Genomic DNA, 24,135 nt, shown 5'->3' on the forward strand with positions numbered 1-24,135 from the left:
AAGCAAAGCGTTGCATTTGTGTAAGAAAAATATCCATATTTAAAACTTTTTAATTTCAAATTTAAATTAAAATTCTGGCCGATCGTCTTCGGTGGAAAAGTGTTGAAAGTGCCTTCTCAGAGTTCAAGATGCGTACGTGACATCTGGCGAGCGTATCTGGTAGTGTAAGCCTTTGAACTGCAGAGGCACTTTCAACACTTTTTCCATAAACTGAATACGGAAGGCAATTGGCCGAAAACGTTACTTTATAAAGTTTTAAATATGGATATTTTTCTTACACAAACGCATCAATTCACTTCTAAAGGCATTTATTAACCTCACAGAGCCGTGTGGAGCACGTTATTTTAAGGACAGATGCATTTTTATGGACTTCAAAAACAGAGCAACAATCACTGCCATTATAAAGCTTGGATTAGCCAACTCTTTTATTATAAGTCAACTTTTATTCGTCTGAAAGAAGAATGTCATATAAAACTTTGGATGACTTGAGGGTGAGTAAATCAGGCTAATTTTCATTTTTGGGTGAACTATGAATGAAATAATTAATTAATTAATTAATGAGGCATTTATACAGCGCTTTCATATATTCTACTGCACACCCAAAGCGCTTTACACTCATGTCAGGGGTCTCTCCTCAACCACCACCAGTGTGCAGCATCCACTTGGATAATGCGACGGCAGCCACAGTACAACGGCGCCGATGCGCTCACCACACACCAGCGATAGGGGGAGAGGAGAGAGGATGATAGAGCCAATTCAGTGGATGGGGATTATTAGGAGGCCATGATTTGTAAGGTCTAATCGAGGGAATTTTAATGACTACAGAGAGTCAGGACCTCGGTTTAACGTCCCATGCGAAGGACGGTATCCCTTTAATACTTATGGAGATTTGTTGACATTTTGGACATTTTTGATCACTGTACACCTTCGCAAAAAGCAGCATGAACATTCTTTAGGATATCTTTTTTTTATGGTTTGGAATGACATGAGGATAATTATTGACAGCGTGAACCATCCCCCTTAACAGAGACCAAAATTGGACACTGAAGTCACACAGCATTCATTTCCCAAACAAAATAACAGAACGCAAATGGAACAAAGCCTCAAATCCAATCGCGCACTCTCACACAGTGCAAAATGGTCACAAACCAAATCACATATACGTTTTGTGGGAAGACATGCAAATTGACCTTTTCTACTGACAGCACCTGTATCTGCGGGGACCGTGAACATAATTAGTTGTATCCATCCTGTTAGCCTGTTAGTGTGAATATTTCATGATAGAGACGGGTGAGAGAAAATATCTGCTCGCTCGTTCTCTCTCTGGGACTCTTTTTCTGAGGTCACTGACTGTCAATCACTGCAGGGGAGCCAAAAGACACACCTATTAGAAAAACCATGCCCTCTTTCTGTGGGACAGGCAAAAGTTTCTGTGGATTTTCTATTTTTCAGATTGATAACTCTGTGAATGTCTTTTTCTGTTCCTCTCCGTTTTTGGTTTGTTTATGTATGCATAAATGTTGCACCAAATAGTCATAGAGTACATAGTCAAAGAGTCACTGGGATAACTCAAAACCACTTATTTGTTGTGGTAAATTTGCGATAAATTTCTGTAACTGTCCAAATTTTATTCTACCATTTTGCATGAACTGTGTGTGTGTCTTTCCAACCTTAATGTATGTTTATGAGACTACGTATCCCAGCTTCCCGCAGCTCTCTCTTCCTGTAGCATGTCTCATTAGCACCGGCCTGGCTCTCCTTGCAGCTAATTGACCTTTAATTATCCCAGCGACCCCACTGCGGCACCACATGCCTGTTACCGTAGCGATAGGGACGCACGCCACGCGTTGAGACCAAAGAAGCGGTAGGTAGTCCTCTAACGGACAAGTGGGGAGAAACAAAATTAACCGTGTCTATAACTGGACGGGCGTGGATTCATTTGAATTTCACAACATTATTCAATTAAAATAATTCAAGCAGAGTCTGTGCTAAAAATGTCAGAATGTGCAGGTGGAAATGAGAGAGAGCGAGAGCGAGAGTGAGAGAGAGAGAGAGGCGATGGGAAGGCATTTTGACTAGCTTGTGAGCAATCATATTTTTTCACAAAAATGAAATCAAATACAGATTATTAGGTTATAAAGGCAATAAAGGTGCACAGCACGTTTTTCTGGGAAAGATCCAGGCACTATGAAAACCTCATGAACCCTGTGACACTATTTGTACGCTGCCGTTATGATTTGGGCTGGTTGTCCTGGTTGGCGTCCTTCATGTAAACAGGATTATGGACACAGATGACGGCACAGGAGGAGACACTGTCTATCGCTGTGATTGGATTAGTGAATGACAGGAAGTCGGTGCCCAATGAGGATATGATCTAAGTGATGCGTTACCGCTGTAGGCCTACAGATCAAGCTAATAGAAACAAGACATCTGCTATAGGGACATATATGACTGACAAGGACAAAGAATTGACATGAGATAAAGACACAGAATTCAAGTTTGGCTGTGTGTAAGCCCAGGATAACAGTTAAAGGGATAGTCCACCTAAAAAATAAAAACTCATACAGGTTACCTAGCAAGCAATTTTGTGTTTAAAATATCTATAATAGCCGCCCAAACACAGCCCTGATGTCTAGGCTACAACAAGGCAAAGTCTGGGCTGTCAGCGAAAATTAAATAGACATCTAACCATAGCCCTAGAACAGACTAGTCATCTAGAAAATGAAAGTAAACACCCTCTAATGACTGTTGACTTTGCTTACATAATGAGATATCATACATCTCACAAGTTATTTTGGCAAAACCAACGAATTCAAGGTTATTTTGGCTAGAAGTAGGTTACTCATAGCCAGAATATATCAGGTCTATAGTTAACCAAGGCGGTGAAATGACTACTATTGCTTGCTGGGATGGAACGACATGTGGGCGAATAAATACGTTTTCAGTTTTGGGTGAACTATTCCTTGAAAGGGGTCACAGCTCTTGATCTTTCTCTCTCTCTCTCTCTCTCTCTCTCTCTCTCTCTCTCTCTCTCTCTCTCTCTCTCTCTCTCTCTCTCTCTCTCTCTCTCTCTCTCGCACATTTTCATGTCTTATGGAGGCTTTCCACAGACATAATACATTTTATACACCGTACAAACTGTATAATTTACCCCCTAATCTTAGAAGAAGAAAGAAGAAGAAGAAACAGAAGAAAGGAGTAGTAAGAAGAAAGAAGAATACTTTCGATTTTCAAAAAAACAAGGTAGGGAATACCTAAACCTCACACACACACACACACACACACACACTCACACACTCACACACTCACACACTCACACACACACTCACACACTCACACACTCACACACTCTCACACACTCACACACTCACACACTCACACACACACACACACACACACACACACACACACACACACACACACACACACACACACACACACACACACACACACACACACACAGGTTAAAGTATATGCAGGTGATATGGAAAAATGGACCTCAGGACAGAGTCATACTATTTGTTTTTATCCTGAGTTCCACCCTATAGGATATACATAGTAGGTGATACACAGGCAGGGGGAGTTGAGAAAGAGATACATTTGTTTTTGTTTTCATGAAGTGGTAAAGCAGGGCTCTTGTTACACACTCCAACATTTAAACATGGCACTGATATGCATGCATTTAGACATATACTCTGATTATGTGTTTTCTAGAAATGTCTAGAAATGTCTAGTCATGTAGCAACATTGTAGTGTTCGTTGGATTGTCTATGCATTTCATTCAGATAAATTCCGCTCATATGATCCAGAGGAAACAGTCGCAACCTTTCATTTTACACTAAGAAAGAAGGCCACAGTCATTATCGTTTTGTAAACTCAAACCTAAGCTTGCACAAAGCTTGCCTATATATATATTTTTTTAATTCACATCACCAACCCACCTGTCAAATGACTTTGTGTGGTAATTAAAAGCATTAAAAACAAAAAGTATAATTAGGCTCACAGCAGTGTCTGCCTTAGCCTCCATGTTTGAAGCACAAATACAGTCTCAAACATAAAAGGGACAGAAAATCCCCAAAGCTTGAAAAGCAGTCGTTTCTGTGAGTCACACTTTGAAAGGTTTGTGCCGTTTCTTTCTTCAAATTTTTTTTGTTTTACTTTTAAAATTACTTTTTGAAGGCTGATTAATAAAATAATACATTCATCCTAATATTGATTTTAATATTGATCAGGATAAATAGGATTTCAATTTAAGTAAAGTTTATAACACAAACCTATTATGAGATCACAAAAACATTTTAACAAAATATCAGCAAAAATGCACAATGGTAACTGAAGCATAAAATATTCTGCTACCCCTTTTCCACCAAGAAGGTGCTAGTGTCAGACACCAGTCTTGTCCTGTTTTGATACAAATAAATTGACACAAATTGTCATTTCAAACATATATGACTATGTCCTTTCCCTGAAACGCAAAAGATGTTAAGTAGAATTCCAGTCGCAGTCATGATTCACTTTTATTGTATTAAACAAAGATGCAATGAAAGTGAATGGTGGCTGAATGGATTGCCAGTTTCACCGATTCTGCCTAACATCGGCTTTTATGTTCCACAGAAGAAAGTCAAATGGGTTTGGAACGACATGAGTGTGAGTAAATGACAACATTTTAATTGTTGAGGGTGCTATCCCTTTAATGCTCACAAATGTGACTCATGGCAGTGCTTCAGATCCCACTCAGTGTAAAAGGGGTATGCCTCCTATGTGGCATGATACGGCTTTAGTAATCACCAATCTTTCCAACAGAGTGGAAACAAAACAGTGAACCCAAAGAAAAGGCATTGAAATCAGAGTGTCAGGAAACAGCAATAAAATCGCATACCCTCCTTGTATCCCTTGATGATTGTTAAACATGCAGAAGGGGATAGGGCAGTGGAGGAATATGGGAATAATGGGTAAATGGATTAAAGGGATAAAGGAGCTGGAGAACAAGCACACACCTTCGGTGAGGGAGGACACAGGCAAAGAGACCTCCATGCATGCGGCGGACTGGGCCTTGCGGAAGGGCGGTCGGCCGGGCCCCCTGCGGGCAAGGCGTGGCCCTTCGGGGCCCCCCGGGACTTTGGCCCTCCCAGATGGACAGGGCTGGGAGGTGGGGCTAGTGCAATGTCCATTCACATGATCTGTAACAACGGGCATAGCATTAGCAAAAAAAAACAACTGAGATTAGAAAGAGAAGAGTGTGTGAGTGAGAGAGAGAGAGGGAGAGAGAGAGAAAGAGAGAGAGAGAGAGAGAGAGAGAGAGAGAGAGAGAGAGAGAGAGAGAGAGAGAGAGAGAGAGAGAGAGAGAGAGATGAAGAGGGCAGTGGGATGAAAACAATGCAGCTGCAAAGGAAAGCAGAAAGAGGAAGCGTTCACATAATAGCAGATTTAATCAGCCAAAAATCCTTTTGATTTGAAAAGAAAAAGAAAAAAGGAGAAAAGGAGAAAAAAGATGGGACAAGGAAAGAGGAAAAGAAAAAAAGGGAAAAGGGAAAAGGAAGGAAAATGAAAGGGGATTGAAAAGGGAAGGAAAAGAAGGGAAAATAAGAAAATGGAAAGGGAAGGGAGAGAGTAAAAGGAAAAACAGGAAAATGAAGGAAAAAAATCAAAAGGAAAAAGTTAATAAGGAAAAGGAGAAGGAAAGTTTATAATGGTTGTTCAAAAAGGTAAGCATTCAGAGAGGCTTTCTCATCCCTTCTCAGCTTAGACACTTGAAAGAATGAAGGTGGAAGGACTTGTTTTTACAGAAACTTCAATCTGCAGTCTGTTTGTGCAGGATGTTGAGGGAGGTCTGGTTTAGAATGCAGAAACAGGTCCAGATTCAAACTCCCTGAATCTAAAACAGCACATTATTCAGCAGCACCTCCAACACACCTGGATCAAAGTCTTGCTAGCATCTACCTGAGGAGACACTGTATCCTGTAGCCAGAACCTCTCCGATAGAGCTGTGTCTTTTTATGTGTACCACAGTACCCTGCAAACCTTTGACAGACTCCTGACTATTTTGACATTCTAGCTGTATAGTTTCACTCTCCCTCCCTCTATTTTATAGCTATCAATCAATTTCATGCCAACGCAGCCATCCAAATCCGGACTGTCTGCTGTCATTTCATATCAGTGAGATTTCATATCGTGCTGCAGACTTGGCAACCAAAACTTTGACACTGACTCATGATGAAACAAAGCACTATTAAGAACACCATCTGTAGTAAGTTTGTGAAACATAAATCATCATTTTAAAGACTACATTTGTTATTTGTTATTTTCTTTTTTTCTATTTTCTTTTGTAAAGTTATACACTACTTTCAAAATTTTGGGGTCAGTATAATTTAAAAAAAAAAATCTATTCAGCAAGGGTGAATTTATTTGATTATATTATGAATCATTTGAAGAAAATATTTTTAGCTTCTACACAAAATAAATCTGGGGAAAAATACATCACACTTTCCACAAAAACATTAAGCAGCATAACTTTTTGACACTGTAAATGTTTCTTGAGCAGCTAATCGGCATATCAGAATGATTTCGGAAGGATCACGTGACACTGAAGACTGGAGTAATGATGCTGAAAATTCAGCTTTACCATCATAGGAATAAATTACATTATTATATAAAATAGAAAGCAGTTGCTTTGATTTAATTTTTATAAGAAAATAAATGCAGCTTTGGTAAGCATAAACATAAGAAAAAAAATTATACCAACCCCAAAGTTATGAACAGTAGTACATTTCAATGCTATTTTGTAGCAATTTTTGTTACATCATAAACAGAAAAACTAAAATCAATCTCAAGATTGTACGATCTATCAATTTGTCTTCACAAAGATTTTCCCGCCAGACTGATTTTTTTGTAAAAGATCAGAGAACATCATCTTAGACCTCATGTGAGACAGGATGAGAAAGCCTAAAACATGAAGCCCAGTCCGCAGACAACTTTACATCTGTTTTCCCTGGCCTGCACCAGGGTCAGTGTTACTAAACGGGCCTAGCCCAGGACAATGAACAAATCTGAATCGAGAAAAAATATCAAGGAAGCCCCAGTGCATTCAAGGGGAGACAGTTCTACAGCACAAAACTGCAGAGAGCGAATACCTATACCTGTAGACACCCACACACTCACACTAACTCTCTATCTCAGCCTCACATACATTACACTCACACAACAATTGGCTTTCTAATAAGCATTGATTTTTTTTATGTCCTTTTACTGTTTTTATGACCTAAATCTTCAAGATATTTTCAAATTAAAAATGACCCAAGACTCTACTGCGCTTTCTAAATGTAGCTATTTTTCAAGCACATCTAAACCTTTAAGGATTAGAAACATCTGTAATTATTCATGGCCCAGACTGTCTATTTTCCATTGTAATGCTGCAAAGCTTGACCTGTTGAAGGAACACTTTCATTATTACACATTAGGTCATGTTTGGCACAAGAAATTGGAGAGGAAATTGTTCAGCCCTCAGAGAGAAGTGTATTAGTCACAGCCTAGCATGAAACAAAAAAGCCAGACAAGAGGGAAGAAAAAGGAAAAGAGAATAAGGATAGATACTCAGCGAAAGAGACAGAGTGAGACAATTCGGAGTATATCCATAAAAGGCTGAAGAATGGTCCAAGTCACGATGACACAAGCTCGCTTGCAGAGAATGAGCTCATTACATTAGTGCATGTCGTTCAGAGAGGATGGTCCAATCACAAATGAGCAGGCTTTCATAAAGTTAGAGAATGATCCAATAGGGTTAGAGCATGTTCTGAGGTATAGAATGACCCAAAATTACGATGGAGCAAGGCCGTTTAGACGTAAAGGATGAATCAGTCGCGAAAGAACGAGATTTCAGAGTGATACCTTTCTCAACTTAAGAATGATTATGTTGAACAAACCACCTTTGTAAACACTTGCAAAATGTACATTGAGAAGCATATTTGTAAAAATAAATAAATAAATAAATATATATATAAAGCCACACGCATAAATGCAGAAACTTTGCGCCACTTCATGAATTCAAATGAGAAGAAAGTGAAAGGATAATAAAATGCATTAAAAATGAACTTTAAAATGCAAAGACGAGGGACTTCATCATGTCATTCCCAACAGGATGGAAACAGAGAAAGTTGATGAATCGAAGGCAAGAATAAAGAAAAAGAACTGCTCGCTTTCGGCCTACCGTACCAAGATCAGTCTTAAGATCTGTGGGTAGACTTAACTTTCTGCCTGGTCCCTTGACTGAAACAAAACAAAATAGGACAGGAAGGAGCAATTAATCCATTTAAGAAACCAAATCAAAAGGCAAAAGATGCAGAGGTCAATAAAATAAAGAGATCAGCTCAAATTAAAATTGAAATTGAAAAAAGAAAATCCTTTAGTGTAACACATGCAGGTGTGCACACTGACGTGACGCTTCATTCGACAGTCATCCCCGATCGCATACTGCCACCAGACAAACCGATTCATGAGGACTTGTCTTTACACAAGCAAACGCACACATGCAGAACGCATCTCAGCACAAACGCATAAAACAATAAATCAGGATCCATTTTTTATTTTCATTTGATAGGGAAAAACTGAATTGAATGTATAATCTATTGTACTGTATTGAACAGAAACCACAAAAACACACAGGAACCATTCACATATGTGCATGCAAACACAATAAAAGAGAACATACACAAAAGTTCAAAATAAGGTATAAAGAAATAAGCAAGGTTTACTAAAGCAAGGTCAACATTTTGCAAGCATTTCACACCGCAAAGGTAAGAGTGTATACTGAGCTGAAAGTTGAGAACAATGCATGGCAAGATTACTGCTGAAATGAGATTTAACAGAAGATTTTTAAATATATAATACTATTTCATTTTTACTATGCAGGCAAAGAAATGTAATAACCAGACATCTTATCACAAAGTCTCTATTTATATGATGCAGTCTGTCTAGAATCCTAAAACAGACTGAGAAGAATCATTTCCATGATACTCTCCTCTTTAGTATCATTTCAATTAAATGTTTTTAAAGTAGGGTGTGATTTTAGAATGTCATTTTCAGCATGGTGCTAATGCTTTTCCACTTATGGACTCCATGTAATGGTTTGATGAATGCAATTTGCTTTCCAATGTTGACCAAGGAGGTCTGTAATAATCGGGAGAAAGCTATCCATTAGCACTCCCATTCATCTTGGCTGGAGCAAGGCCACCCGTTTAATGTTTTTAAAGGTACAGTAGGCAATTTCACAAAAACAATAGCAAGCTAGCTTTAAAGGCATAATATCCCACGCTACCTGGGATATTATGCTTTTAAGCATCCAAAGAGTGCCTCCAAAGCCACGCCTCTTTCAAAGCGCATAAACACACACAGCGGAGTCTGCAAAGCGTCACAATATGGCATTAAATTACCTCATGTCTCAAAGCACATAACATTACTAAAATAATGAATGTGAACAACTTCCAAATCTCTTACTTGTACCAGCTGACTGCTGCAGATTCATTTTGGCATTGACAGTGACACAGAAACGCAAAAATCTGAGTCTGAGGATGTAAACAGCTCTAGGTACATCACGGGTTGCCATTTCACAAATATGGCAAAAAAAGCAACTGCTGTTTGTTTATGGCATCTGGCGACTGTGTCAGACCAAGGAAATGATATTAAATACCATTATATTCATTTGCGTTAGCCACCTAACACTGGTTTGTTAATTCAATAGTATTCACACAGCGGAGGTGAAAGTGATGTATGTGATGACAAAAAGTGTCTCCACAAAATTCAAATGAAATTGGTCACAGAAGACGAACTTAAATTATGTGACTATACCAGGTGAACAAGAATGCATCTGGGCTGAACACTTGTGATCGGTTTATCAAAAAGGCATCTAAATACCAGGCGGGAACATGCTTTCTCTCTAGGTTTGCTCTATTCCCTGGGATATTGTATATCATTTGCAGGCTTTAGGGAGCAACTATTAATATGTTTAAAAAAAATCTGCAATTGTCATTAATATGTTGCTTGCAAATCTTTTAGATGTCATTTTGAATGTAAGATGATTTTAAACCAGCCAAACCTTGGCCCCATTGTGCTGACATTTCTTAATAAAACAGGAAGCTGAATTTGGTCTTTGTTTTAGGATTTGCAGTCATGGACTAAAAGCAACTAAATCCCGATTTCGATTTCATTTAATTGTAGAGCACTGGGTTAAACATCAGATATCAGTTACACAAATAAAAAAAATATATCAAGCTCTATTAAGGAGAACCATTAAAAAAAGTATAATTTCATACTAAGAGATGTAGCAGTATCATTCTCTCTCTCTCCCTCTTTTCTTTCAGGGATGTGGAGATGGATTTGAGCATTAGACAACGCGGAAATTGCTCCTGGAAATGGCCGTAATTAAAATTCCAGGATCAATAAACTGTGCCTTGGATGTGGAGTCCTTCCCATTACTCTTGACACATAAGATCGGTCTGAACTAAGGCTGAGTATCATTTGTATTTTAACGATTCAGATTCTGCTTATCAATTCCTAATTTCAATTCCAATAAGGTAAAAAAAAAAACTAAACAAAAACACACAGATATCATTTACATTTATTCTAAATCCTTTTGCAAAACATTACATCAGTACAAATCAACAGGCTAACACTTACACAAGGAACTTTTGCCTATGGTTTAAAAATACCATAGCAAAAACAAATAGTTAGGAAATAGCCTAACTAATACAAATTTAAAGCATTAATAAAGAGTAGTAAACAAATTAAGGAACAAATAAACAGGATTTTATGTTTTAGGATTTTCAGGTATTCAGGTACAGAAACTGTAAATCAAATCTAAAATAATACTGCACTTTATAAATAAAATATATCCATTAACAATATAGTTATGTCAAGAACAGTGAGTGTATTTATGAGTGTAGGAGCTTACAGAGACTTCCACCATCAGCTCTGTTTTCTGTTCAGAAAAGCTTTTAACTGTTATGTGTTGGCTGATTGTTTGTATAATTCTATATTTTAACTTGTTAATCTTTTTTTTTTTCATTGTTAGACTTTGAGATTTTTTTTGGAATGAAAAGTGGATTATAAATAAAATGTATTATTATTTATTATTATTATTATTTTCTCTTTGTCATTTGTTGTTTTATTAACGTTATTATAGACATGGCAGCGGGATTATTAGGATGCTGTCACTTGAGGACCTGCACGGATCCAATATACTGTTACTCACGCATTTGCTTTGTCAACTGTTTACGTTCACTTAAGACATAACCGACTATGGATATTTTGAAGTTTTTGAGTGTATTTGTCTAATCAAGTGCAAAAAGATGCAGAAGAGAATGCATCACGCATGATAAAGCATGAGAGGGGTGTGTGTGCGAAGCACAGAACACAGCGTGTTAGTCTTCTTGCAACTGTATGGTTTAAAGGGGTGATAAAACACGATTTCACTTTTCTAACTTTAGCTAGTGTGTAATGTTGCTGTTTGAGCATAAACAACATCTGCAAAGTTACAATGCTCAAAGTTTACAGCAAAGGGAGATATTTGCTTTTAAATAAATCAATTTCTAAGGACTACAGAAAACGGCCGGTTGAGAACTACAGCCTTTTCCTCCAGACTTGCTGAGATCAGCGGGTTCAATATTTACATAAACCCCTCCTCCGAGAATATTAAATAAGAGGGGTGAGGCCATTTTTTTATTGCTGTGGAGAAGAGTAGGCTGGAGTGTGCTAGGCAGTTAGCGAATCAGAACACAGCTTGGCCAGCTAACCAATCTGAGCCTATTGCGTATTTTTGAGGGACTGGCTTCAAACCAGGAAACAATCAGAGCGTTTTTACAAGGAGAGACAAAGCAATGTACAATAAAGGTAAAATGTATGAAAAATAATGCAATTTTTTAACAAAGAAGCATGAACACGTTACAGTGCACCCCACAAACACAATCAAGCCTTCGAAATAATGCGTTTTACCACCCCTTCAAAAATCACATTAAAATCTAATTTTTCTGAATTCAGAATTGGAATTGAAAATGTGCTGGTGTGTAAAACATGAGAGAAAGGTTGAGATGAGTTGGACTACCTACACATTGATATGAGATAACTACATTAAAGCCATTTTGGAAACTAAATGATCTCTGTGTGTCAAAGCAAATGATCAAAGCTAATTATCTGTGAGTGTGTATGTGAGTGTGTGTGTGTGTGTGTGTGTGTGTGTGTGTGTGTGTGTGTGTGTGTGTGTGTGTGTGTGTGTGTGTGTGTGTGTGTGTGTGTGTGTGTGTGTGTGTGTGTGTGTGTGTGTGTGTGTGTGTGAGAGAGAGTGGGCGTGTGTGTGTGTTCCATCTCTGTCTAAATATACCCATGCTGGACATATTTGGCTATTGTTAAGAGCAGCACAGATAAAAATGGAAAACATAACAGCTGGAATCCATTGATTTCAACATCAGGCCGCAAGTGGCAACCCTGTGTTTTTTTTTTCTTTCAAAGGCACAATTTCAGGAGTCGTTTAGCTGCTCGTTAGAACGTTCAGAACACCATGGCTTCAATCCCGTCTCCTCTGTGAGCCTGACTCAGATGAATGGTAATTTGGGACTGTTTTTGGAATCATCACAAAAAAATGTCTTCTGCTGTCCTGCACTGCAATTTGCATGAATTACCGACTCCTTTGCTTTCAGCTCAGGTCATTTTCCACTAATTCATAGAGGCGGATATGTGTCAGGAGTAAAGATGCAGACTCCACAATGAATTGAAAAGAATTTCATTTCAGAGACACGCAATTGCATTTTTGAGCCTCAACGTTGTTTTGCTTAAATAAAAGGGCTAATCTGGAGCATTGTACTCTCTTTTGTAAGTCTTTCATCAAAAATATATTCATTTACTTCTGCCTGGCAAAAGAGCGCGTTACTAATTAAACACCATTATGGTGACCTGTGTTGTTTTTTGTTTTTTATGCACCAACACATTCACATGCAGCAGATCTAAAAAGTAAACAAAAACATTATTAGCACAGATGTAATCTTCATGCTTGTAGCCATTCTCTCTGCCATGCTCTCAAAGCTTTGCAATCTGGCCCAATTGTGTAGTTTTCGCATCACATAAATCAGTTCAGTAACTACACACAAAATCATAAAGCTGTCATTCCAAAACTGCACCTACATTGCACCAAAAAAAAAAAAAAACCTATATGTGTAAATTGTAGCAGTGGCAGATCTAGAAAAATGTGTGTGTGTGTGTGTGTGTGTGGGGGGGGGGGGGGTCGTGGGTCAAAGGGGTGGCAAGAGGTCTTGGCAAGGTGGCAGGGGTAGACTGTACATGGAAATCCCTACATGTGAATTGCTTTAACAAAACAAACAAAACCACTTTAAAACTACAAAGGTGTTTAATTCACAACAGGAATAAGCCCAGTGATAAAACAAAACAAAACAGTATAAAAAGCAAAATGAAAATATAAAAAGGTACAATAATTGTGTCCAAGATGCAGTGGACTACAAATATACAACAGTGGATAATACTCAAGTTCTTATTATAATTAAAAACTTATAATTACACTGTACAAATTTTTGTTTTTTTGTTGGTTTAACTTAAAAAAGTAAGTAACCTGGTTGCCTTAAAATTTTGTGTTTATTGAACTTAAAAATATTTGAGTTGATACAATGAAGGAAATTTGTTCAATAAATAGAAACTCAAAATATTTTGGTATCTGAACCACATAAAAAATTTGATAAATTATGAAAATAGCACTATTTGGCATGTTTCACTGCATCATCAGAAATAAAACACACACAATTACCCAATATGCTTCCAAAATCTTTTAATAATATTTTAATAAAGGTTGTCGAATCTCCAAAAATTTTCATTGTATTAACTCAAAATTTTAATTTCAATGAACTCAAAATTTTAAGGCAACCAGGTAACTTTTTTTCTAAATAATTTTTTACAGTGTACAGTCCACATTGTATTACATTATACTGTAGGGACATGTAGGTAAGTAGCCTATATAACAAATATAAAATCAGAAAGATTTATCACATGCACACACCAGTTATATTTAGACTACTTAATCCTATTGCAATTGTTGGTTTCATTGCTTTGATATCTGAGAGGAATTGGATTTAATAGGACTGCTTAGCTAAATCAAATGTAAAAAAATAATTAATTGCATCACAATAAGTGTATTGTGATTGTCACACATTTGAGTAACAACTGAATTGTATTAGGTTTGATGACAACGTTACATTGTTTACATGGTACAATTTCTGGTAGGCTAAGCTACGCTTTTTTTTTGTTATTTCAATTCAATAAATTATTGTGATTTGATTTTATATTAACTCATTTGGATAAACATTAGGCACACAAGATGTACCTAATCTCAAGAAAAAATAACTCACCTATTGCTGTAAACATAAAGAGATCCCTATCAGCTGGCAGTGTTATTTAAGGTTAAAAATAACTCAAATTACATATAAAGTGTTTTTTTTTATTATAATTGTTCATTATAATAAAACAACTTTATTTAATGATATAAATAAAACTATAATAAATATGTAATATGGTACACTGCACATATTTAACAAAATACTCTCTATAGCTCTTTTTTTCTAGCCAACTAATGTGCTATAGTCTATTATGGTCATTAAATGGCTTTCCTGAGGTAAATGTTATGTCACATAATTGTTCTGCAGTTGTTTTATTGACCCGTGTGTTAGATTGATTGGTCGATATCATGTATGAGGAATAATACATTTGGGTAAGTTGTAGGCTACTGTTTCTTTCAACATTGTTCTTATTTATTTACTAGCTAGTAGAGATAATCTAGATGAGCTAGGGATCTGTCACGTAACATTTACAAGCGCCAAAACGGCATTTATTGTTTGAATTTCGTAATAAAAGTGACAGAATCTGAGAGCTGAGATTTTTTTAAATATCATAAGTAACCTATGTCTAGTCTGTCGGTCTCCGTGTCCTCTTTGCTTTGCGATTTTTCTGTGCGTGAGAAAATGTATGTGTGGCGTGAGAGCGTGACAAGTGTCAATTGCGTGTGTCTCACGGTGAATGCGTGAGAGTTGGCAGTTATGGATGGGCTACAATATTTTTATATTTTTTATTAAGCTGTTCTTGTCTTTACTAAAATCAAAATTAGGCTAATCAAAGGGAAGGGTGCTCTTACGAATCACAACCGCTGATTTTGGCTAACGTAATAGACTCGCTGTTTTTGCTGATGCTGAATTGTCTTTAGCATACAATACATTCATTACTAATGTAATTTTAAGTTAAACGTGTTTAAACTACACCTAGGGATACTCACTTCAACTTCAGGGGCGCTGGGGCAGCTCAGCCTCTCCAGTCGTTTTGCAGGGCAGCAGACTAGCTGTGTGTGAGCCCGACTGAGCGAACGCCACTCTGCACGTTTGAATCAGGTACGTAGCTAAGTATTTTAATTTTAATACATTTAAAAGAAAAAATTAAATGGTTTACTTTAGGTAAATGTATTGGACATTCTGGCGGGTTGTTTTTACAAAGTACAGTTTTTGGATCATCAAAGTTAGGGGGGCAGCTTGGGGGGGGGGTTAAGGCTCTAGAGTGGGTGAGTGGGGTACCCGCCCGTGAATTGTAGGCATTTGCTATGCCTTTCAAGACTTTTTAAAAAACTGACAAACAATTAAACAATTACCGACATGTTGCATACTAATCAATGATAAGTTAACCAGGGAATGACTTAAATTTCAACATGGTATTGTAAATGTCCACAAACATATTAGCATGTGGGATAGCAAAAATCTAGCATGTTCTCAATAACACACACAAACAAGCACGGATGGCCGAGCTACTACAGTCCAAGGAAAAGAGCCTGCTGAGGTCTAAATAAAGCCACAAAAATAAAAGTTTTAGGGCCATTTGAAACCACCTGAATTCAACAATCAACGCTCTGTATGGGCTAGTCACAATTTCACCCCTATCGTCAACACACAACACATACTACTTAATAACATGCCCCAATCACACACATGCCTACAATAACCAAATGTGAAGCACACTTACACATACTCGCATACGCACTCACACACACCTACACCTCAGGAGCACACAGCGTAGCACAAGGAACTATGAGCGTGAGGCTACTTCTACTGCGGCATGCAACCCCCAAAACAAACACCCACACACACGCAGGTTCAGATGTTGAAGCGCATGAGCCGCGGGCTTGTTGCGTGTGGGTGTTTCTAAGGGTCTGGACACATTCTTACCATTGTCCAACAGGTAAAAGACAGGACTGTAGTGGCAGGACCGGAGGTTGGACACAGGTTCCCCTGTGCCTCGAGGGTCATTATGGAGGGAAGGGGAGTAGGGTGCTGGAAATCAAAGATCACACAGTCACTATCACATGCTAGGCTGAATCACATGTAGCCAAACAGCTTATTATTATAAGTCATCGGGATTTATAATAAGAGGTTGCAGAGGGATGCTAAAACAGTAGAAAATCATACACAAAAATATTTTTAAAAAATCTGCTATTGTCACATCCCAAATCCCTTATGGATCCTCACCAGGGTCAAATCTGGTCTTAGCGATAACTTTGTCTTTCCATCTTTCAAAAATTCCTCTTTATTTTGACAAAAAGTTAATGCTGAAAACAGACAGTATTTTCTAATGTCAAACATTGTATCTAGAGAACTTCACAAACTCCACACACTTTCCAAAATCTAACAACAACAACAACAAAATGACAGTTGCAAAAAAAGATTTGTGGATCCTTTATGATATAGTTCTGTATGAAAGGATTCCACAAGGAATTAAATACCTCTACAATACTGGAGCTTCACATCAGTGGCGCAGTGGTGTTTACGGCGTGAACAATTGTATATATATATATATATATATATATATATATATATATAGATAGATAGATAGATAGATAGATAGATAGATAGATAGATAGATAGATAGATAGATAGATAGATAGATAGATAGATAGATAGATAGATAGATAGATAGATAGATAGATAGATAGATAGATAGATAGATAGATAGATAGATAGATAGATAGATAGACAGATAGACAGATAGACAGACAGACAGACAGACAGACAGACAGATAAACAGATAGACAGATAGACAGATAGATAGATAGATAGATAGATAGATAGATAGATAGATAGATAGATAGATAGATAGATAGATAGATAGATAGATAGATAGATAGATAGATAGATAGATAGATAGACAGATAGATATAGATATATATAGATTATATAAATGAGGGAGAATATATGTTTTTTAGGCGGTGCTTAAATACTTACATGCCTCTTATAAAATGTATATACATGCAATTTTTAAAAAAATGACTTGTTTTGGTGAACGTGATCTGAATCTGTTAAGAGATACGATGAAAAAAAGCTTTTAATTTGAGGAACCTTATACATGCCCTTACATTGACCTTTGTTCAATGTGCCCTACTTGGAGAAGAGTTTCTTGGAAAATATCTGGTAGAATTTACTGAGCAGCACCTGACGTATTTTTTTCATTTGCAGATGTTTCAGTGGACACGAGTGTCTTTATCAGTTGTAGAACTGTGGAGATTCCCCCTGCATTTAACCTCACCACACACAATGAATTCATAAGACTCACTGCAGGTGTCGACCCGAAGACATAAATCATGATTGCTGTGAGAATTGAGGCCAAACTGCCGAGGGTAAAGATGAGAGAACAGTGTTGTGAGAGGCTGACAAGCGTATCGCAGGCCTCCTGGTAATTCTACTTTTACATTAACAACCTTCCTCAGACCCTTCTTGAACCATCTGCTGTCCAAAAGCTTCATATTGCTCTTTTCTGATTCTTGCCTTTTAGAGATATAAAGCTCATAAGAGTCTACAGTGTTTTACCCGTCTGTGCTAGGGCATCAGCTTCTACAATTTCTCAACTCTAGGTAAAGTATTTTTTACAATACATAATAGCATACCTCCTTAAACCAGACAAAACTAATAACCGGTTAACTCTTTAAAAAACTTATAACTATTTGTTTTAAGAAAATAGAAATATGACTGGTTTTGCAGAGAGGTAAAAAACTCCTTTTAATCTGAGCGGATGAAGAGATTAACAGACAAATGGAGGGAAATGTTAGGGACAAAAAAGCATTTGGTACAATAAGAGTGACTGTGTCTGTGATTTGACAGAGGGAAGTAAAAGGCGACAACAGAGCTGAAGAGTATAAAATACTGGTTTCAAAAAACAGGGATATGCCAATGTGTGAAGTGACTCTCAAATCATTTTTTTTTTCATGAAAAGCGGATGGTTAAAATCCATTGTTTCCAATCTAAAAACTGCCACAAGAGGAAACATGTCATCACAAAGGTAACATTCAAATGTGTGGTATGTAGCACAAACCAAATTCTAATTTATAATGTCATATTTCAATCATTCTAAAGCATTTGGAATGATTGAAATGTTTTAAAACATTCTAAAGTATTTAAATTAAGTCTGTTTTGGATGAAATTAAAATTAGGGTAGGCAATTTCAGGGAGGCTAGCAATAGGCAAGCAAGCTTTAAAAGCAAAAGCTGCTGCCTTAAATTTTGAAGTACAATCAATTTGAATGTAGTAATTAATTGAAGTAATTAAACTTAAATTATCTGAATTTTGTATAACATGAAACAATTCAAAATTGCTTAACTTATTTTGCTGTTAAAGAAATGTAAAAATGTTGTTATAACTTTTAGTTCTAGGGTCGGGCCGATGGATAATGCCATCGTATATCGTCTGACAGACACCCCCCAAATAATGAAGTTGTTTCTGATGACAATGCAAATTACATTTAAAACTGTTCAATTAACTAAATTAAAAAACGGCAAAATATTGATAAGCTACTAGTTGTTTTACACAATCAGGACTCCAGTATGTTTCCATCCAGACTCCTCCAGAGCGTCAAATCAGCTGTGCGGTTCACACCACAAGCACTCAGGACCTAAACGGCCAAATTAAACTAGCTAATAAAAAGCTGGAAGCAAGCTCCAAAGTACAACAATAGCAAGGTTTAGACTAAAAATGACAATAAAAGTCATATTTTATTGGGCGGAAATGTTTTGAATATTTCATGATGATATGACACATTAAGTAAAGCTTTTGTGTTCTGGAAGGGGTTTATTGCGCACTCATCTTTACAGGTTAGACAGGAACAATAAGCTCATCAGAAAAACAGAAAACCTAATTACAGCTTTCTGTCCTTTCACATCCATGTTCCTCTGCTCTTATTTATTCCTTTTATTCTATTTTTATTTTATTTTTTTAAATAAAAAAATAAATTTTCTCTTCACAGTCAATGGCTGACATTTAAGCTTATTAACCGCCTGGAAAAGTGCCACAATCAACAAGGTCTCAGTACCCACCTCAACACTGCTGACAAAAACACCACCCGCACAAACAACATACAACAACAACAACTAGTCGTCTAGACAGAGAAACTTCAAAGTGGAGTGCAGCCCAATTACTGGACCTGATAGAGAGCAGGGGAGTGCTGAAGGTCAGTTATGATATGAATGAGTGCAAATAAATAAAATGAGAGAAAGATGCAATATGGGTTAGAGAAAAAGTTAAATGATGGGAAAAAAGGGTATTATGATGATATCAACATTATACAGACAAAGTAAACACATTCGCAGCTAAAGCAAAGGATAATTTTATGTCAGCTAAGGTGAAGTTAGCACAGGAAGTGCTTTTAATGGTAAAGGGTTTGTGCCCCTGAGCAAACATATGAAAAACAGCAGCAGAAACATCTGCACAATCTTGAGTTTATTCATTATTCATCTCTTCTGGCTTATTGCTACTTTCAAAAGCACACATCTAAAAGCTGAGATAGAAGTGATAACAAATAAAAAGGTCAAATAACAACAGTGTCATCAAACATTTATTGCAACCCGTTCTCACTCCCAAGGCGTCAAAATCCGAAGCATGGTCAAGTGCCTTCTGCGTCACAATGAAGACGCTAAAGGTGCCCCTAGGCCTCATTTTTCGACGCGCTGGGTGCTCCATTCATTTCAGTGAGAAACCTCTGCCGTCATACACAGATGCAGTTAATTATTTGCGTTTATAAAAGCAGACATGATTTTATTAACATTTAAAGGCTACTTTTATATTTTGGAGCAGCTAACCCAACTCCTACCCTAAACCTACCCTGAAAAAAATATTATAAAATATGAATGATTATATTTTAAAGACTATGAACACCAGGATAAATAATAATTTCATTCCATATTTAGTGTGTGGATTTGGGTAAAATTGTGACTGTTCCTTGCACTGTAAAATCCAACAGCTGTTCTTACTAAGACTTTTTAGTAAACTTTACTTAAAAGTAGGGTAGGTAAGAATGATCTAAAACAGGTTTGTCCAAATTTGTTTAAACTTTCTTTATATGTCAATACAAAATTAAAATGTAAGTCTTCTTAAAAAGAGAGTATAAAAATCAATTGACTCTTTTTAATCTGCAATAAACACTGCTCATTATTTTCGTTCGGGACGAAACAAATGATTGGCTTGGGCGACTGTCGCTCTCTCTCGCTACCATGGCAACCACCGCTTACACTACAGGTTCTGCCCACACATGCGCGCACCCATGGGAAGAGCAAAAGCATTCAAAATGCACAGTGCCGGGTAGTGAAGGAAACAATGCAAAAAAAGGGAAGACAGTAGGCCTACATGTAATGGGAATGCACAAACAGTATTTGGATAAACAAAGAGATCAAACACGAGTAAATATCAGCTTGGCTTTCCAACGATGTCGAGAACTGAGGGACCTAAAGGAGCTGAAAAACGACTCATTGAGGGCTGTATTTCTGCTGGACAGGTAATCTTTCATTTTGATTATACATTTTTCCAGTTTATGTTTTCATGAAGCATGTATCACTAGCACATGTAGCTGCCTAATATAGCATAACATTACTTAGCATAAAGTTACAATGTTAATGTTATACACTTAGCCATTAGTAGAGATGATAAATACTCAATATGCTTAGGTCAAGTTGATCGTTGTCGTGTTGAATTTCGCCAAAATTTAACTTTAGATAACAAAATGCATGTGTAAAAGCTAGTACACCGCATACTGGAACTTTTTTTAGAGCTAAATTAGCTTTAGCTACTACTTATCAACAATGCTTTCATCATGAAAACTCTTACATGCAAAACACAGTATATGTTATGAATCTTACACGGAATTCATCCTCATCACAGTTTAACTGATGTTATTGGGGGGGGGGGGGAAGTATCCCGTTTTTAGCTTTGCCTTATAAATATAACTAGTTTGTCGTAGTTTGTAGTTTGCCGAATTAAACAAAAATATATTTTAAACTTTAACAGTATCAGTATTCTAGCTTGATAGTGATTTGTTTATATTCATACTGATAAAGTTAGATTTTTTTATTACATGTGATTCTCACATGATGTGACTACATGCACACCCACCACTCCTCTCAGGTCAATAATGCGTCTTCCAGCTGAGCAGTCGGTGAGGCGTGTTCATGTATTTTGGGGGCGTGGCTTTGGAAAGAGCCCAGAAGGGACAAGGTGGAGTGAATGGAAATAATGAGCTGTCTTTAAAACGTGAGAGGTCTACAGACACTCAAATTTTATACTTTCTTTTTTAGAGTACTTACATTTTAATTATGTATTGATATATAAAGAACGTTTAAACAAATTTGGGGAAAAAGTTTTTTAACCAATTCTTACCTACTCTACCTTTAACATCCAATAATTGTTGAACTTACATAAAACAATTTAGAAATTTGAACTATTTGCATGCTATGCCTTTGTTACTTAGAAAACCCAAATAAACATTATTTGACTGGTTTGAGTACCATTTTGCCAAAGGAAAAAGCAAAACAACAACAACAACAAAAAACAGGTGGGCGTGCATACATATATATACATCTACACCTATATATAAAAATGTAATGCCAATTAATGATCTTTTAACATTTTATTGCTAACATTTATGACACACTTTTAATTGTGTTGATGTAATCTATATAGCCTCTATATTTGTGACAATATCCAACAATGGACCATGCTTGAGTCACACACAGACTTCAACATTTAGCATGTAAAACACAACAATGGTTAAAAAAAATAAATAAATAAATAAAAATAAAAATAAAAAAAGTTTTACACTTAATAAGACCAGTACAAGTTCATTTGCTGTCATTATTGGGGTTATACTGACAAAAGACAGCAAATAAAATGGTAAAATAAAGCCAAAAATAATACAACATTTTTTATTCATGCTGCAATGCATTCTGGGAGTACACTTCCTCAGCTCACAGATAGAATTATGTCGAGTTCTGCTTACAAACCCCAACTTATATATGTAAGTTGGCTGAACGTTTGAAATTGAGTTACTTGTACTCAAGTTTTATGGTAACCTCTACAAATACACAAGTTAACTCTACAAAGTAGTAGCAAGTAGTAGCAAGTCAAAAATGATGACCTAATTTGCTTGAAAATTCTGAGGCAATCAGTTTCCACAGCTTTTCTAAGTAAAGTCAACTTATTACTTTTTACAGTGTGGTTTGTTTCCACCACAAAGACAATTTTGCCCCAAATAGATTTATATATATATCATACCTTTTCAAATAATATTTTGAAAAGTTAGAGTAAATTAAGTTACACAATATCAATTAAGAGCTTGAGACTAAATATAAAACAAAACAAAAAAATCTGAGCAGAAAATGTATTATTCTACATTATTAAATACATATTTAAATATAAATTTTGTAAATATTGAATATTTACAATTGAATATTTGTAATTGATTCAGATTATATATAATGTCATTTTGTCCCTAAAAGGATAATAATATAATGTTAAAAAGTCTCTATTAACTTTATTTTCACCACAGAATGCCATTTAACATAATATTGTACATAATTTGAGATGTGGTGGAGAAAGAAAAAATAAAAACACATGATGCAGTATTTTGGATATTATTATACTTACAATAATCAAATATTTTCTGTTCCACAGAATAAAGAAATGCATACAGGCTTAGGTTAAACAAACTAATTTTCTTTTTTAGGTGAATTCTTTACAAAATAAATAAAACAATGAAATAAAAATAAAAATAAATCTACCTCCTATTTTCTCTTTTCCTTCCCTATTCTAGCTTTTGCAACTCTGAGTAATATCCAAATCTCAAACCTCAGTTATAAGTCGCTTTGGATAAAAGTGTCTGCTAAATGCATAAATGTAAATGCAAATGTTATACTAGTGACTAGTGTTTGTTTTCTAAAAGTTCACAAGGCCAAAAGTGTCCATATTTAAAGAAAACTGCTCACACAAAAACAAACAAATATTTAAACAAATATTCTCATTTTCTCATCATCATTATTTATATTTCCTATACTAGTCCTAGTCCTTGAAACTCTTATAACTAGTTTCTTTTATGATTCAGTGGCTGATGCCCAGAATCGCAGTCCAATTTTTTGGCAGAATTCCCCAGCCAATCGTAGAAGGCCATTTCCTGACTCCTGTCAAAATAGCTGCTTTCACACAAAAAAACATCTGATTTACTCAGCAGCCTGAAGCCAACGCAACAAATCCCACAGAAGAAAACGCACAAAGGATACAGTTCTGACAGCCAGTTCTTCACCACAGATCATTCTAGAGAATGTGACTCCTATGCTTCACTACAGACTTTAGATCTTAAAGGAACAGTTTATGCATAAATGACATTTCTGTCATTGTAGTCTGAAAATGAGCACAGTAAAGACAATGTCTTCTATTATTGTTAAACAACCTAATTTTCTTTTTTAGGTGAATTCTTTTAAATGCTTGACACACAGCCATATTTCAGAAGTAAACCTCATGTCTCCTCCCTATCTCTAAAATTACTAATGTCAAGCTACAGCCCTCAGCTCGCCTTCCCAAGTGACTCCCATCTTTCAGGCTGCCTGCTGAGCTGAGAACTGGGAAAACAAGCAGAGGCTTCAACTGCGCTGAGACATGAAAGAGAGAGAGAGAGAGAGAGAGAGAGAGAGAGAGAGAGAGAGAGAGAGAGAGAGAGAGAGAGAGAGAGAGAGAGAGAGAGAGAGAGAGAGAGAGAGAGAGAGAGAGAGAGAGATATTTTGTATTCTTGAGACAACGCATAAAA

General features: G+C 36.5%; 1 protein-coding gene across 16 annotated transcripts in view; it reads right to left on the reverse strand.

Moving 5' to 3' along the window:
- The window catches only part of stxbp5l (syntaxin binding protein 5L), a 197,979-nt gene that overhangs the window by 20,321 nt on the left and 153,523 nt on the right, over positions 1-24,135 (reverse strand). For 4 of the 16 annotated variants that reach the window (XM_067443844.1, XM_067443846.1, XM_067443842.1 and 1 more), the window contains 3 exons: positions 16,251-16,355; positions 8,209-8,262; positions 4,998-5,180 (listed from right to left, as the gene is read on the reverse strand). The exons of 4 other annotated variants lie outside the window; for them this stretch is intronic. In XM_067443844.1, coding sequence (XP_067299945.1) covers positions 4,998-5,180; positions 8,209-8,262; positions 16,251-16,355 — 342 coding nt within the window. The remainder of the gene's footprint in view (positions 1-4,997; positions 5,181-8,208; positions 8,263-16,250; positions 16,356-24,135) is intronic. 8 more of the 16 variants (XM_067443853.1, XM_067443851.1, XM_067443852.1 and 5 more) reach the window with 4 other exon arrangements.

The sequence above is a fragment of the Pseudorasbora parva genome, chromosome 5, assembly GCF_024679245.1.
Source record: "Pseudorasbora parva isolate DD20220531a chromosome 5, ASM2467924v1, whole genome shotgun sequence".
Lineage (NCBI taxonomy): Eukaryota > Metazoa > Chordata > Actinopteri > Cypriniformes > Gobionidae > Pseudorasbora > Pseudorasbora parva.